Here is a 15,385-nt window from a genome sequence, read left to right as displayed (position 1 = left end):
AAAACTTGCTCTTCGGGGCCACGCGCCATGACGAAATTGACTAGATGCGTTACTAGCACGCCATCAGCCAGCCATAGCTTTCCTAATTAGGCTCGAACGTCCGGCCCGACCCGCTCCAGTCGGATTCACTCCTATCGTAAATACTCGACTTGCCTCGCCCCAATCGACCTGCTTCACGTCGCCTCTCCACAGCCTAGGACGAGCAATCCATCCGCCGCCTCGCCTTCTTCCGCTCGCGGTGGCCGCCTGCGTCGAGCCCGCCGCCGCCGTCCGCAACCACGAAACTGACATTCTGAAGAAATGAACACTGAAGGCAGACTCCGATGCTCCGATTGACTCTTCGTGGCCACGCGCCATGGCGCAACTGACTAGATGCGTTACCAGCACGGCATCAGCCAGAGCTTTCCTAATTAGACTCGAACATCCGCGGATCGCATCCGGCGGTTGCGACGATATTTTTCTGTCAACAACTCCAGTCGGACTCACTCCTATCGTAAATACTCGACTTGCCTCGCCCGCTCGACCTCCTCACGTCGCCTCTCCCCCGCCTAGGACGAGCAATCCATCTGCCGCCTCGCCTTCTTCCGCTCACAATGGCCGCCTGCGTAGAGCCCGCCGTCGCCGTCCGCAACCACGCCGCCGCTGGGATGGCTGGCCTCAAGAGGAGGCGCATCGCCGTCGGCACCGCGGAGCAGTACGAGGACATCAGCCGCCTCGGCGAGGGGGCCTTCGGCGCGGTCGTCAAGGCTCGCCACCGCGCCACGGGCCGGGTCGTCGCCATCAAGCGCGTCGGCGAGGCCCAGGGCGAGCACGCCGCGCTGCTGCGCGAGGCGCGCTTCCTTGAGGATGCGTGCGGCGGCGGCGCCAACCCGTTCGTCGTCGGCTTCCACGGTGTCGTCCGCCGCCCGGATGCCTTCGACCTCAGCCTCGTCATGGAGTGCGTGGGCCCCAGCCTCCACGACCTCCTCCGCCAGCGCGGCCGCGGGAGCCCGCCGCTGCCCGAGTCCACGGTGCGCTCCGCCATGTGGCAGCTGCTCACGGGCACCAAGAAGATGCACGACGGCCACATCGTGCACCGCGACATCAAGCCGGCCAACATCCTCGTCGGCGACGATCACCGCATCGTCAAGCTCTGCGACTTTGGTCTCGCCATGTCCACCGACGAGCGGCCGCCGTACACGCAGGCCGGCACGCTGTGGTACATGGCGCCGGAGATGCTGCTGGAGAAGCCCGACTACGACGAGCGCGTCGACATCTGGTCCCTCGGTTGCGTCATGGCGGAGCTCATCAACAACGGGAGGCCTCTGTTCCAGGGCTTCCACGGTGAAGGACAGCTCTGCGCCATCTTCGACGTGCTGGGCACCCCTGACGACGGCACATGGCCGTGGTTCTCATCCACGGCGTTCGCCACCGTGGTGATGCCGGAGCTGGACATGCAGCGGGAAAACAACCTGCGTGAGCTGTTCCCTGAATCAAAGCTGTCCAAGGAAGGATTCGAGGTCCTCAGCGGCCTCCTCACGTGCAACCCGGAGAAGAGGCTCACGGCAGCCGCGGCGCTCAAACACCCATGGTTCGACAAGATCGACGTGCTGGAGCTGCCAAAGAAAGAAGAGTTGCCATCGCCGATGCCCTTGCAGCCCAAGAGACGGAGGATACATGCTGTGTGACTGACTTAGATTTCTTTTGGTCGTTGTACGCATGTGTAAATTTACTTTGTTCTTCAAATTATGCTGTACATATTTCCGGCCCTTCTGTGATGTTCAAACACACGAAGTTGCTGAATTTCAGTTGCTTGTGTTTCGGAAGAGGTCAGTATTAAATATTAAACGACTCCTTTTCATGAATTGCTGCTAGAACTTGAACATCGACATTTTGCTGAAAATCTTGTGGGGTCTCTCTTCAATCTGGCAATTATTTCATAAATTAGCTTAGCGCACACGGACAGTGATCAATACTGGGTCAAAATAACAACTTTACTGACTTATACAAGATATATGCATTTGTGTTCTACAGATTCTGGCTCTCCTGCAAATTACAGATGCATGAAGTTGTTGGATATTCTTTTAGATGCGCGCGTGTTTTTCAGAAGATTTCAATATCAAAATGACTTGCCTCATGAAGAGCTTCTGAAACTTTGACAGTGATTTGAAAACAGATGCATGAATTTGTTGGATTTTTTTAAACGTGCGCATGTGTGTCAGAAGATTTCAGTATCAAGTTGACTTGCCTCATGAGTCATGAAGAGCTGCTGAAACTTTGACAGTGATATGCATTTTTGCAGGCAACGTGGTGTCTGACTGCTTCAATTTAGAGCATTTGCTTTTGTCTTTTGATAAAAAATATAGAAAGAAGATGGATGTAACACTTTTCTGGTGAGTTCAAACTGTAATCTATCAGTTACTAATACTTCTTTGTTCTTGGATATCCGAATTGTTCCTTTTACTAGGTGACTTGTGTCCGGTTTTGTTAGGTGCCAAGATCATATTGTGCGGAATTGTACTGGACTCAAAGCATTGTGCTAGAAATTTGGTAGCAGTATTCAGAAGGTGTTCATTGTGTCCGATTGCTTGCCTGAATGAGCTGTCGAGTACTTAGCATTCTTAATTTGTTTGCTGTATGGATGTACAGATCTGTCTATTCTTTTGAACAGGTCATGCAACTGCTTTTGTAATTATGCGAGTGTTGTGATGTAAACCGCATTACTGAATCCATTTAAGAATTTTTTTTAGCAGAGCCGAATTGAAGCAACATGTACATGCTGATCTCTTGTGCATCTAGCCATCTAGTACTACTAGATTCATTGGTGGTGGACTGTGGTGTCTGCTGTCAAGCAAAGACTATTGCACTGGCCATATGAAGATTGGCTCCAGACACCTGAAAATTCGATGCTTGGGTCAAACCGTAGACACGATTACTAGATCACTCAAGAATCAAGATGACAGAAATCGTACAGACGAAGACTCTGAATTCAAATTGTGCTCTGTAGATTTCTGGCGTCCTGTGATGTTCAATGCCTGAAGTTGCTCAATTTAACCATTCTTTCTGAAATTGGCTTAGCAAAAATGAGCATCGGTGCTTGGTGAAAATCAAGAATACGATTACTGAACTTAGCACTACTGCGATTTTCAGATGCATGGCATGGAGTTGCTGAATTGTCTTCTTCGATGCACGTGTTCCAAAAGATCTCAGTATCAAATGGCGTGTCTCCTGAATCGCCACTGGTGCTTGGACAGCGATTTGCGTTGACATCATGTGGTGTGGCGTCTAACCGCGTTATCTTCTGACGGGAAAAAAAATACCAAGAAGGTTAAGGGAACACTGTCTGTCTGGTCAGTCCAAACTGCACAGTAGCATAAGCCCCTCAAGCTCTCGCGTCCAAAGGCAATGAGACGTGGCTGCCCAAATCGAGCGGGGCGATCGGTGCGCGGCCGGAACATGCCGCCGGCGCACCATGGATTTGGCGGGATGGCACAACGATTGCTCGCAGCCGGCACATCCAAAGTTTCAAACCCCCGCTGGTGGTCCTGCCGCCCTGGTCGCCTCCGATCCTGGCGGCGCGTCCACTGCGCACGGCACCGGCACTGGTGGCAGAGCTAACCTACAATGAAGCCCAAACCCTTGTGATCCCGGATGACCGAGCCAACTTTCGATGGATCACATTTTATATACTAAGTACTTAGAAACTATATGGCCCAACTGGGAGACTAACACATGTAAGAAATAAAATTTTATTACGACACAACAATATTTCACAAGAGTGTGCAACACCCTCTCTTTAGTGGCTACCCTAGTACTCACCCTTTACTTCTACCATACTCCACTCATCTACCATGCTCATGGTTGAATGGCATGGCAAGGAAGGGGGCCTCTATTTATAGACTAGGGTAGTTCATACGATGATGACATGTGTCCCCTTCTAGAATATCTATGTTCTACACTATTCTAATTTCTTCATGGCAACAATATCTAGTGCCTTCATGGAAAATATCATGGATCATGAATTGTGGGGAAGGCTCTAGAAATTTGTATTGCTTTCCTTCAATACTCCCTCTCAATGCAAACTTCTCTCCATAATTGTCTTGCAGACCATGCCGAGTGCCTCCCAAAACTTCTCGAACTTTGCCTTGTTCAAGCCTTTCGTGAAGATGTCGACAATCTGCTCATCAGTCTTTGTAGGCACTATCTTGATTTCTCCCTTAAGGACCTTTTCTCTTATGTAGTGGTAATAAACTTCTATGTGCTAGGTCCTTGCATGAAAAACTGGATTTTCTACTAGGTAGTCCGCAGGTTGATGAAGATCTTTCATCAATTGCTTGAGCTATGCGTTCTCTTGTGCTGCCATTACCGCTGATTGATACTCAGCTTCAGTACTAGATAATACCACAATAGATTGTTTCTTGCTGCACCACAATATAGCTCCTGATCCAATACTGAAGAACTTGGCCAACTCGGCGTCCAGCTCCAACTCGGCTTCCGTTGATCATCACACAGCTTGTCCAGCCTTGCAAACTTTCCCTCTCTGAGAGGATTCCAGATCTGATCGTCGACGCCCATGCTGAGTGCTATTCGGCTGGCTCGAAACTTCCAACACAGTTCAAATAAAACAGCTTGGAAACCCTGCCGGAAGCTGACACATAGATGTACTTCTACTTCTATTTTGCTTTGTTTCCATTTACTTATTAACTGCTTGTATCTAATATTGACACATAGATGTACTTCTACTTCTATTTTGCTTTGTTTCCATTTACTTATTAACTGCTTGTATCTAATGTTTGTGACAAGAAGCTGACAAGCAAAGCAGATAAACCTAATGTACTATCTTAATAGTTCATATTTTGCTTTGTTTGCTTGTATCTAATGTTTGTGACAACAAGCTACAGGCAAAGCAGATAAACCTAATGTACTATCTTAATAGTTCAACACAGTGACATGTTATAGAAAATTTGATGGCACTGATCATGTTCATGTGAAAAGGGCCTTTATCTACTAGCTAAAATGGATGGGAAGAGAATTTCGTTACAAGTATGAATCCAGGGAAAGTCAATATGGCAACACTATCTTCATAGCAAGCCTGCTGGCACAATGTTACTGGCACAATGTTACCGCTCAGCAAGGGAATGTGGTTAAAGGTGCAGCAAACCAGAACGGCCCGCAGTTTCTCTTGTAAGTAGGTGGCCAGACTTGAGGAATAACTATCATCAACCACTAGATACTTTAGGATTCAGTTCTGCATTTTCCAGATTTTCCGTATGCCAAAGTTCGACAGAACCTTCAACGTTAATTTCTATTTTACATATATTCTGAGATAACCTTGAGAAATACAACTCGGCTGCACGCTACTGTTTCAGCACCCTGGGAAAAACACGATCGTGGGCATCCTTTTCAGCAACCACCAAGTCACAACCTAATCACCCCCATGCTAAATTCCCAAATTCTAATCACAGCTAATTTTTTAACCTTCATATGAAAAAAATTGGCTCCACATTCGTGCTTCCTTTGAACTTGTACTGTGCGAACTTCAACCCTGGATTTAAAGCAACGGGGATCAAAAGGAAAACGAATTAATGCCAAGAGGAATCATCTAGCTATCAACAACTTATTGGTTAACTATTAAAAAAGAACTTATTGGTTAACTTGATAATACAAACCTGCTGACTCATCAGAATCTCAATGGCAACATTTGGATCTCCATCAGCCGCAGCAAGAGCAACCTCAGCCTGAGTCTGAATCAAGGTAGTCAGTTCATCAGTAAGAAGCGTGACGTCCATGCACGCAGACAGCAAAATACTGACATACATGGATAGCTGAGATGTGGGCTATGACTGACATGCTGTGTGTTTCTATAACCTGAGATGAATGTCAATGCACTTATATGAATCCTACAAACAACTTGCCAAACAGATAAACGCGCACAAACACTATGGAAAACAGGTCATTTGTTTGTTTAACCACTTTGCGCTGAATCTTACATACAAGACAACCAGGTAGTGCCAGGAAATGATAAAACTATATACCAGCATTATATGATAAATGGGAATTGTGCAAGTGCAGTACGGAAATTTAAAAGGACAAGGCTTGAAATACCTTTTCAAAGCCCATACCAACCAGCTTCTTTAGTTCTTCATCAAATGTATCAACCTGAGTAAGTATTTTAGTTAAGAGGTTAACACTCATTACTAAACCAATTGAAACAACCAACGAGAAAGCAATAGGATGTACAGAACACACAACCTGATCAGCTGTTACTGTTGCATCAGCTCTGACAGTGTTTGCAACTGTATGCCTGTTAATATGAAAGGTTAAAAAACACAGATCTATGAGGTGTTGGAAAGAGCCATAGTTACTGATTCACAGATATGTGGATAGTGAAAAACAAAGTAACATTTTGAGTAACACTTTGCATTTTAGGCAAAGAATAAAACAAAATGTGAAAAGAGCTTTGCTAATATTCAAACCTCAATATAAAGATTACACATCTTATCAATAGGGCATGGGTGCATTTTGGATTTTCTCATATGCATTCAATTATTACTACTAATCTCAAATTCAAGATTCAAATTTCACGGCCCATTTTGCATCATTAGCACTGGCCAAAAATTCAGGTTACCAGAAGTAACCAGAAGAGAATTCTCTGTTTTTAACAACATTGTCCACTCCACAGTTGGACGCAAGAAAAACACGTATTATTTATTTTCAACAGTGCTTCTTGTTATGCATAATGCCAATTGCCATAAAGTTCACTGGGTTTAAGGGGGAAAATCCACTAAATAGCAAGGCTATGAATGTGATTCTACATTCTACATATACTTCTCCGCTTCCTTTTTCTCTCTGTATGATATACAATTATTTTGATATGTTGAGTTACTATAACTTAACTGGAGTCAGATTCTATGTGAGAAGTTTCACATAAGATACAGAATTGGTATGACTAAATTGCCATGTTGCCAAAATTTAACCAAGGGCAGATCTGAGTCAAGCCATATTTAGCTCAATCACCTTGAGCAAACTTAAGGTGCTCAACAAATCAAGGCAAGCCTACAATGCCAAACAAAACCACACAAACCTTACTACGATCCCCTGATTGAGCCCTATTCAATTGCCAAGTACCAATAAGCAGAGTTTTACTTAAGATCATAGTCTTTACGAAACAGTTTTTCAACAAAATCTGTCATACATATCGATTAAAAGAAAGTTATTACTGATATAAATTATTCCAAAAATGCCTATAACATAGCTTCTGAAGGGAAGTTTGACCTAATGACCTACTACAGGAGGTAGGAAGTTTACACACTGCAATGAAAAAGAACAAAGGATATCGGAAGACTAAAAAACAGTTTTGAGCTATTAAGTGTCTGATTTTGAATAACAAAACAAAACCTGAGTACTATGGAAGTATGGTACTAAGCTAATCATTTGACTGGAAAAAAACAGCGTAGAAGTGATCATTTTATTTATCCCAAGTTGCTCTTGCTTCATGTGAGATTCTGTTTTCAATGCATATATGGAAACACTGAATGTGAAATACATAAAGGAGATTATCAAGTAGATAATGCATTACTGTGAATTCGTTAGGGGGTCACTTGGAGTTGTGTTATCCAACAACCTCGCATGCAAATTTGCATTTGCCTCTCTTGCAGTGGGTTCAGCTCCTGCAGAACCAAGCGTCTGTGCTCTCCCTGGAAACCTGGGGTCTTCTCCTTCCTACAGGAGAAAATTCAGCAAACCCCTAAACTCATTGCAAGGAACCAGCTACATAACACAACAAAGACTTTTAGCTCCAAGCAAGTTGGTGTAGGCACAGTAAACAGCTAAGGTAACCCAATATGGATGTGTAATATACAGATCAACAAAGATAACAAGCTAATGATGAATATACATATATCAAGTGGTATTAATCTTGAACTTAACCACAATAACAAGGAATCAAGTATTGTGGAGGTTTTACTGTGTAATTGCCCAATGTAACTTTGGTTAAGTTTTTTTTCTGTACAGTCCTCTTAAGAATGCAAGTACTGGTAACGAGAACTTTTGGTTTTGTTTAGAGGAATGCTTAGAATAAGTTTTCTGTTACTTGGACGATCAGTTGCACAATCGTTGCTACTGTGTTGTATTTTTCCATCGAAGGATGCAGTTTTGACCCAGGTTCCTCAAAGAAGATTTAGCAACAACTTCCAGGAAAATTATACTTGCAATTACAAACATGAGTATAGCATATAGGCAGCATTGCCATTTTTTAATTTACCTGAACAGTGGATGTCTGCCTGTTTGGCATCCATGAAGATATATTTCTCAAGAAATTTCCATTTATGAGAGCACTGTAAATTAAAAACAATAACATGTTACTTCTGTGAAAATTACATCAAAATAAACCAATATAGAAAATATACCTTGGTGCGGCAGATGTGTTAGAGTATGTAGGAAGCTGGCCATATGTAGTCCCTCCAGTACATAGAATAAAGCCAGGACGCCTCACACAAATAGACTGGCATCCAATATATCAAACAATAAATACAGATATAAGAAACATATCCTACAGAAGATGGACCATATGACAAGGGTAACTTAAATCATCTAGGGAAAACTTACTAGCGCTGACAAGCCCTCGATTTTAGAATAAAATGATGGTCCAGGAAGCAAGTAGTTGAACAGCCCATAAGTGTCTAGTGGGAAATAGAGAAGGTTAGCAAAGAATATAAAACTAGTCTGGCTCATGAAGATTTAACAAATAAGAAGGATACAAGGGACAAACATGCAAATCCCGATAAGATGCCGCACAGGTGGCCCAGCAGTGAAACATTGCTTGCAAGAAACTGAAACAGTACCAGCAAAATCCATGCATACCTGACATTGTACACATTTAACATATGAATTTCCAATGCCATCTACATCTAGTAAACTGGAAGTGAATAACATCAACGCATGCAAAGAATGAGTACCATTTTGCAGGAACATTGAAGAGGCCGAAGACACTGAAAAGCAAGGAAGGATGTCAGCCTATATGCGACTAGTATCATAAATAGAAACACAACTAATTTCTTTTTAAGAAATGTAAAATAAATAGAAATAAGCATAGAAGTACAAAAAAGGTACATCTTTCCAGAATCTAGAAATTTTAAATTTGTCTCTTCTGGATAGTTTTTGACTAATGGAACTCTTGGCTTTTGCCAATATATCAAGGCAATACAAGGTAGCAAGTAACGAGAGTTAAAAAGGACGTTATGGGAATTATAGTATGGCAGGATATCTAGTGCCCACTCATGTTTTGGTGTAGTTAGGATAACTTTCCACATGAATCAGCATGGACAGACACCAGGGTTTAACGGAAAACTTTCTGAATAACTCTCCCTCGGGTGAAGGAAAATACTCTGAGGGTTCTCATCTTCTCAAGATCCACTAAATGGTCCCATAACTTCATAACTTCACTCAAACATGAATTTGCTCTAGGTGTGACCCCTTAAATTAGAGGTTTTCCATTTTAGTAATCATTTTTAGTAAATAGAAGAAGCATTAAATAACATTTGAACTGTGTATAAACCTAGTCAAATGTGTAATCGTGCGATGTCATAACAAATTCCAACATTTTCAAACAATTTACAATCAATGGAAATATTCTTCATGCACAAAACATGGACAGAAGTCCTAAGCATACCTCAGCAGTCAGCACAGACAATTTGAGTACACAAACTTTTACTTTTACACAAAATTCTTATATTAAATTCCTAAGAGACATCATATCGACTAGAAACTCAGATAGATCATCGAATGTGATCACCGTAGAACGCAACACACCTTCGCGATTGAACACCACTCAGACTTGTTTCGATGACTATCATTGAGAATATAACTCCAGAAAAGCCAATGGAGCATTCATCCGCAAGATTTGGAACAGGGGACAGAGGATTGTAAGCCACCAAGAAAGCAATTGTCAGATGGAGAATTGCATTTGTTGTTGCAAGAAGGAACATCAAGAATAAGAGACGGACTGATCCCATAATTCTCTCCAACTCGGTGCCCAAGGGTACCAATGCAAGCATGTTGAATAGCACATGAAGCACGGAACCATGAAAGAGAACAGATGTGTAGAACCTGTACACTGAAGAAAATATGATTCCAAATATTAACTATGTCAGGGGCACACAATTAGTTATACCAAAGAAAATAGAAAAATCTGGCATAATCTGCATGAGTAGGAAGAAACTACAGCTAAAACCTCTGTACATCAAATAGTTCATTCAAAATGTATGAACAGCCTCAAGCTTCTTCAGTGTTCAGAATATTAGAGTGAACAGATCTTATGTTAGCAAGAGATAGTTGTCATTTATCAGGACATCATGTTAGCTAATAGCAAATAATGACTGCCATCATATTATATGCACATATAGAACCTGGATTCACAATTGAAATCTGCCACAGAACAAGAGTTAAGTTTTATGCAGGTAAGGTCTCAAAAGGTCCATATGGCGGGCACAAAGATATGTTTCCTTTTGCAGAATAAACAGTGACTCCAAAGTGTTGAAAAAGCATGTTAAGTTACCCACGGAAGTGTGAGAATGAGACAGACCTTGAAAATGTGATGCTACTGCAGAAGGCAAGAAGCATATCTCGGCATAGGAGTCATAGCCGATCAACAAGCACAGCAGATAAATTGCTCCACATATCAAGACAACACCAGAAGTAACGAACGGAATGCTGCTCCACCACTGATTCAACCTAGTTGGAATCCCAGCCTGCAGCCATGGAAAACTCATCCTAAGTCAAAAGTAAAAGCAAAGTGCATCAAATTTAGCCACATTTCCACCTCTCCTCTATCTGAATACACCAAGCCAAACCCCGTCCCAAGTGTTTAGCCCCGCCAACCGACTCAATTCCTGCCCATTGAGACGGGTTTCCCCCATCATTAACAAAGCCCCTCCACGGAATCCCACCGGTCTCCGCAGCGACTTGACGCGAATGCGCCTCAGATCCAAATACGCCTCCGGAAGGAAAAAAACACGCCACGACCGAAACCGAGAATAGAAAACCGCACCTCGGTGATGATGTTGGGGCGCATCTCGGACCCGCCGCCGCCGCAGCGCTCGCCTGAGGGAGTCGAGATCTTCGGAGGCGAGGAGTCGTCCTCGCGCGGAGGAGGGACACCAGCAGCCGAGATCTCGAGGGTTTTGGGGCCCCGAGCAAATCAATTGAGCCGTTGCTTGCTTTCCGAGCTACTACGGCCGGGACGGAAGGGCGGAAAGGGGTTGGGTCTCGCGGAAATGTCGATGCTTCTAGGGGGTCGCCGTGAAAAGCAGGGTGAAGCATCAGCGGTGGGCCTGGACTGTCAGCCTCAGATGATTGGGATAGAAGGTTCTAACGGGCCCCACACAGTGGATCTGCCGTACGAGCTAAGGGTCGCCGGGATCGCCTTTTTCCGGTGGCTGTGCACTCGTGCCGTGCGCTGCTGCTGTTGGGTTCGGCTCAGTCGCATCAAAGTTTTTTTCACTCGATGCATTCCGCTGCGATTTCACGATGAAAGGGCTGGAAAATTCACTTTGAACTTGATCTTTTTCTATCCCTTAGCTTAGAGTTAGCTTAGAGTTTGTTTAGCAAAGCTCTAGCTGCTGCTAAAACAGCTCTGGGGTTTTTTATCAGACTTGAAGCTGTTTTGAAAATCGTTTGGTAAAACAAATTCTCCTATTTTTCATTAATGGACAAAAGTCTACAATATAGTATAATTTTATATGAATAAGAAGGATTAATGAATATATTTGTAAGTATACCGATTCATGATTTCTTTTTCCCTGTCTTTTCACATATTTTTTTCCATCCTTATCCTGGCTCTCCCTTGCCCACTCATTTTCTTCCCCATCCATTCGCAACAGGCCAATAGCCCCTCGGGTCCCTTCTCCTCGCCGGCCTTTTTCCGGGCTGCTGCTCCCCACTACCCCTTCCCAGCCTTTTGCTCCAACGCCACTGATGCTCCGATGTCGCTGCTGCTCTACCATTGCTGTTTCCCGCGCCTATCGGCTGTCGTTGCTACTGCTTGCCCGAGTCCTGGAGGAGCCACGGGCGACATGGCTGTGGCCGCGCCAGCGCCGGCCGAAGCAGGACCAGCGGGCCCACGCGCTTGTGCCGGCTGCCGTCGCTGCTCCAGGCCTGCACACGGAGCATGGGACTTGGGCAGGGGCGGATCTAGGACCCGGTTTGGGTGGGCTGCAGTCCGGGTCCAGTTCAAGTGCTCCCCTGTATATTATGTGATGGTCATTTGGCATATGATGCTAGCTGAAGCAAAAACCCGGTTCCAAAAGCATGCATAGCCCAGGCACATGATTTTGAAGCTGCTGAACGGCTTCTTGGCTTCGTTGTTGCCTTCTTTTGCCTACTATACGTTATTTTGCATACATTCTGATATGTCCAGCCCGGGTCCAAGATCAATCATGGGTCCGCCCCTGGACTTGGGTGGTAATTCATGTGTGATTTTGATGAATACGAGGGTAGTTTCGTATTCACTGATGCGAGGTGGAGGAGAAGCCGGGAGGAGCTACTTTTTCCGGCTCCTTCCGCGCAGTTCATTTGTTAAACGGCTCCAACCTGACTTCTCCCTTGAAGCTGTTTTATCTTTGTGTTTTTGGTAGAGCTCTGGATGAAGCCGGCAACGAAGCTGTTTTTGGAGCTTGCCGAAGGGGCTCTTACTATTCTTGAGCAAATATTCTCAAGTGTGAGAAAATGACATTAAAGTCCCCTTTGGTAGAGCTCCGACTCCTACCAAAACGGCTTCTGCTCCAGCTCCTTTGGTAAAGTGGCTTCTCTAGTGGAGCTGAAGCCGTTTTGCAAAATGTTTGGTAAAACGTCTTCTCAATAGCAATATGGGTAATTTTATGATCACTTAATGCTTGGAGAGAGAGGAGAAGCCGGTGAAGCTATTTTTTTTAGCTCCGCCTCTATAGTGTAAGCCGTTTTGCGGCTTCTCCCCGGCTTTGGTGGTGGAGCCATTTTGAAATTACCCCTTTGGTAGGACTTCATCCAAAATCGATGGAGAAGCACTGTAAGAAGCTCTACCAAACGGGAGATATGCTAGGAGACTTTCTCCTATCACTTTTTCATGACGCAAGGAATGAGCAAACTATAGGAGTAAGGGAAACGGATAATGTCGATGCCACGTTTGTGAACCAAGTCAAGAGATGAGATGCAATATTAGGATCCATTTCCCTCCACCAACACAATATCTTAAGCTAAATACTGTCTCGGTCATGCTTCATGCAGCTTATATAAGAATAACAAAAATACAGATGACGACAATCTTCTTCCAATTCAAATAGTTGCTGCCTTGCTGGAAAGTAGAAAATAGCCTAAGGAACAAGTGGGATATCATGGCCCTGTTTGGAGTCGCTTATTTCCCGCTTATTGGTGAAAATAAGCGATAAACCCACCCAAACGCCTCGCTTATTTCCCGCTTGTCACGTAAGCGGCTTAGTGGAGAATCCGGAATTGAACTAGCAGGCCGCTTATCTCGTACGCGGCTCAGAGCACGCTTCTGGGGCAAGCGGACCGAAATTTTCCGCACTACCCTCGGCCACCCGACGCCAAGCCTCCCGCAACCGCCGCCAGTCGTCCGCTCCAGATCCCGCCGCCGGACCCGAGCTCCAGATCCCGCCGCCGGCGCCACCGCTCGGGTCGCTCGGGCCGCTTCCACACCACCGCCGGGCTCGGCCCCCGCCGCCGGCTGCCCCTGCGAGGGCTCGGCCCCCGCCTCCGGCCGCAGCGCCTGGGATCGGCTCCCGCCGCCGGACGCCCCTAGAAGGCTGGGCTCGGGCCCCGCGTCCGGCCGCGCCGCCCGGGCTCGGATCCGGCGGCCGGACGCCCGTGCTGCCCGCGCTCGGCCCCCGCCGCCGGCCGCCGGCCGCCCCTGCCGCCCGCGCTCGGGCTCCGCCTCCGGTCGCGCCGCCCGGGCTGGAATCCCGCCGCCGGCCGCCCGTGCCGCCCTTGCTCGGCCCCCGCCGCCGGCGGCTCGTGCTGCGCTCGGCCACCAACGCCGGCCGCCCGTGCCGCCTGCGCTGGGCCCCCGCCGCCGGCCGCCCGGCCCGCCTGCGCTGGGCCCCCGCCGCCGGCCGCCCGTGCTGCGCTCGGCTCCGCCGCCGGCCGCCCGGCCCGCCTGCGCTGGTTCCTACCGCCGGCCGCCTGTGAGGCTTGAAGGGGGTATGTGCTTGTATTGTGTATTTGTATCTTCCCAGAGAAACATGGCAATACTAATATACTAATAATGCTGTGAGTAGAAAATTTGAAGAGGTTCTTGAATCTATCATGAGATTAGCTGTTGACATTGTGAGGCCTAAGGATCCGCAATTTTCTACTATTCATCCTAAACTACAAGAAGCAAGGTTTTGGCCTCATTTCAAAGATTGCATAGGAGCAATTGATGGTACCCATATACCCGTAACTGTGCCATTAGCTGATCAACCGAAATACATTGGTCGGCATGGGTATCCTTCACAAAACGTCATGGCGGTTTGTGACTTTGATATGCGGTTCACATTTGCTGTCACTGGTTGGCCTGGTTCTGTCCATGATACTCGTGTATTATTGGACACACTTGTCACATACAAGGATCAATTTCCACATCCTCCCGATGGTAAGGATGAGTTATGTTGCAATTTATTTTTTAGGAATATTTGCTCATTGTGATATAACATATAAATATAACATGCAGGTAAGTACTATCTTGTTGACTCTGGATATCCTAATAGAAAAGGATTTCTTGCACCCTACAAGGGACAGAGGTATCATGTTTCCGAATGGCAGCATGGTCAGCATCCGGTAGGATTGAAAGAAGTGTTTAATCATGCACATTCATCCCTTAGAAATGTGATTGAGCGATCATTTGGATATCTAAAGATGAAGTGGCGCATTCTCTTGAATTTGCCCAGTTATCCGGTTAACAAGCAGTCGAAAATTATAGTTGCTTGTATGTCCCTTCACAATTTCATCAGAGATAGTGCCGTACATGACGTGCATTTTGAAGAGGATTTTCAGGAAGATGATGGTAATTCAACCCAACCTAGCACAGATGGTGGTGGTGGTGCTTTAGGAGATGACATTGATATGGGTGCATTGCGTGATGCTATTGTTGTCGCTATGGTTTCATGATTCGTTGTTGTACCCATGATGGATGTTTCCATACTAGATCGATCTATCGTATGAATTTCATATTATTGTAATGTAATTTCTATTTAACAAACTCCAAAGGCATTAGAATTATTGTCTTCTCCTCAGATTCACAATAAAAATGAGCTATTATCAGCCTTAGGGGCATTCAGGTCAATTTACCAACCAGGACAGACAATCGACATTAAATAATCAGGATTGCCAAACACCCTGCTTATCCAGGCAGCAGCTTATCCAGGCAGCAGGC

The 15,385-nt window shown here is 45.6% G+C and overlaps 2 protein-coding genes across 3 annotated transcripts; one reads left to right on the top strand and one right to left on the bottom strand.

The window, feature by feature from the left end:
- The first annotated feature begins 593 nt into the window (after positions 1 to 593).
- Positions 594 to 1,850, top strand: LOC117835233 (putative cyclin-dependent kinase F-2). Its single transcript, XM_034714602.1, has one exon. The coding sequence runs from the start codon at positions 594 to 596 to the stop codon at positions 1,665 to 1,667; it is 1,074 nt and encodes a 357-aa protein (XP_034570493.1). The 3' UTR covers positions 1,668 to 1,850.
- Positions 1,851 to 5,181: 3,331 nt separating this feature from the next.
- Positions 5,182 to 11,414, bottom strand: LOC117839359 (rhomboid-like protein 15). Of its 2 annotated transcripts, none has more exons than XM_034719671.2 (13): positions 11,027 to 11,414; positions 10,562 to 10,727; positions 9,790 to 10,093; positions 8,937 to 8,969; positions 8,750 to 8,841; positions 8,587 to 8,660; positions 8,388 to 8,482; positions 8,243 to 8,315; positions 7,604 to 7,701; positions 6,232 to 6,283; positions 6,085 to 6,138; positions 5,649 to 5,723; positions 5,182 to 5,524 (listed from the first exon to the last, which is right to left on the bottom strand). In XM_034719671.2, exons 1-13 carry the CDS (start codon positions 11,048 to 11,050, stop codon positions 5,519 to 5,521), a joined length of 1,146 nt encoding a protein of 381 aa, XP_034575562.1. In that variant the 5' UTR covers positions 11,051 to 11,414; the 3' UTR covers positions 5,182 to 5,518. The 2 variants fall into 2 exon arrangements, with proteins under 2 accessions (XP_034575562.1, XP_034575561.1); XM_034719670.2 differs by having other exon boundaries at positions 7,559 to 7,701; positions 11,027 to 11,405.
- Positions 11,415 to 15,385: the final 3,971 nt, after the last annotated feature.

The sequence above is a fragment of the Setaria viridis genome, chromosome 9 (genome assembly GCF_005286985.2).
Source record: "Setaria viridis chromosome 9, Setaria_viridis_v4.0, whole genome shotgun sequence".
NCBI lineage: Eukaryota > Viridiplantae > Streptophyta > Magnoliopsida > Poales > Poaceae > Setaria > Setaria viridis.
The sequence above is the reverse complement of the archived record's forward strand: the minus strand, read 5'-3'. Positions and strand labels throughout refer to the sequence as shown.

Excerpts from the sequence above, each read along its gene's own strand:
- LOC117835233 (XM_034714602.1), top strand. The coding sequence starts at position 594 with ATGGCCGCCTGCGTAGAGCCCGCCGTCGCCGTCCGCAACCACGCCGCC.
- LOC117839359 (XM_034719670.2), bottom strand. The coding sequence starts at position 11,050 with ATGCGCCCCAACATCATCACCGAG. Across the intron at positions 8,316-8,387 it reads AACACATCTGCCGCACCAAG|TGCTCTCATAAATGGAAATT; the intron begins GTATATTTTCTA and ends TTTAATTTACAG. Across the intron at positions 6,284-7,558 it reads GACCCCCTAACGAATTCACA|GCATACAGTTGCAAACACTG; the intron begins GTAATGCATTAT and ends TCATATTAACAG.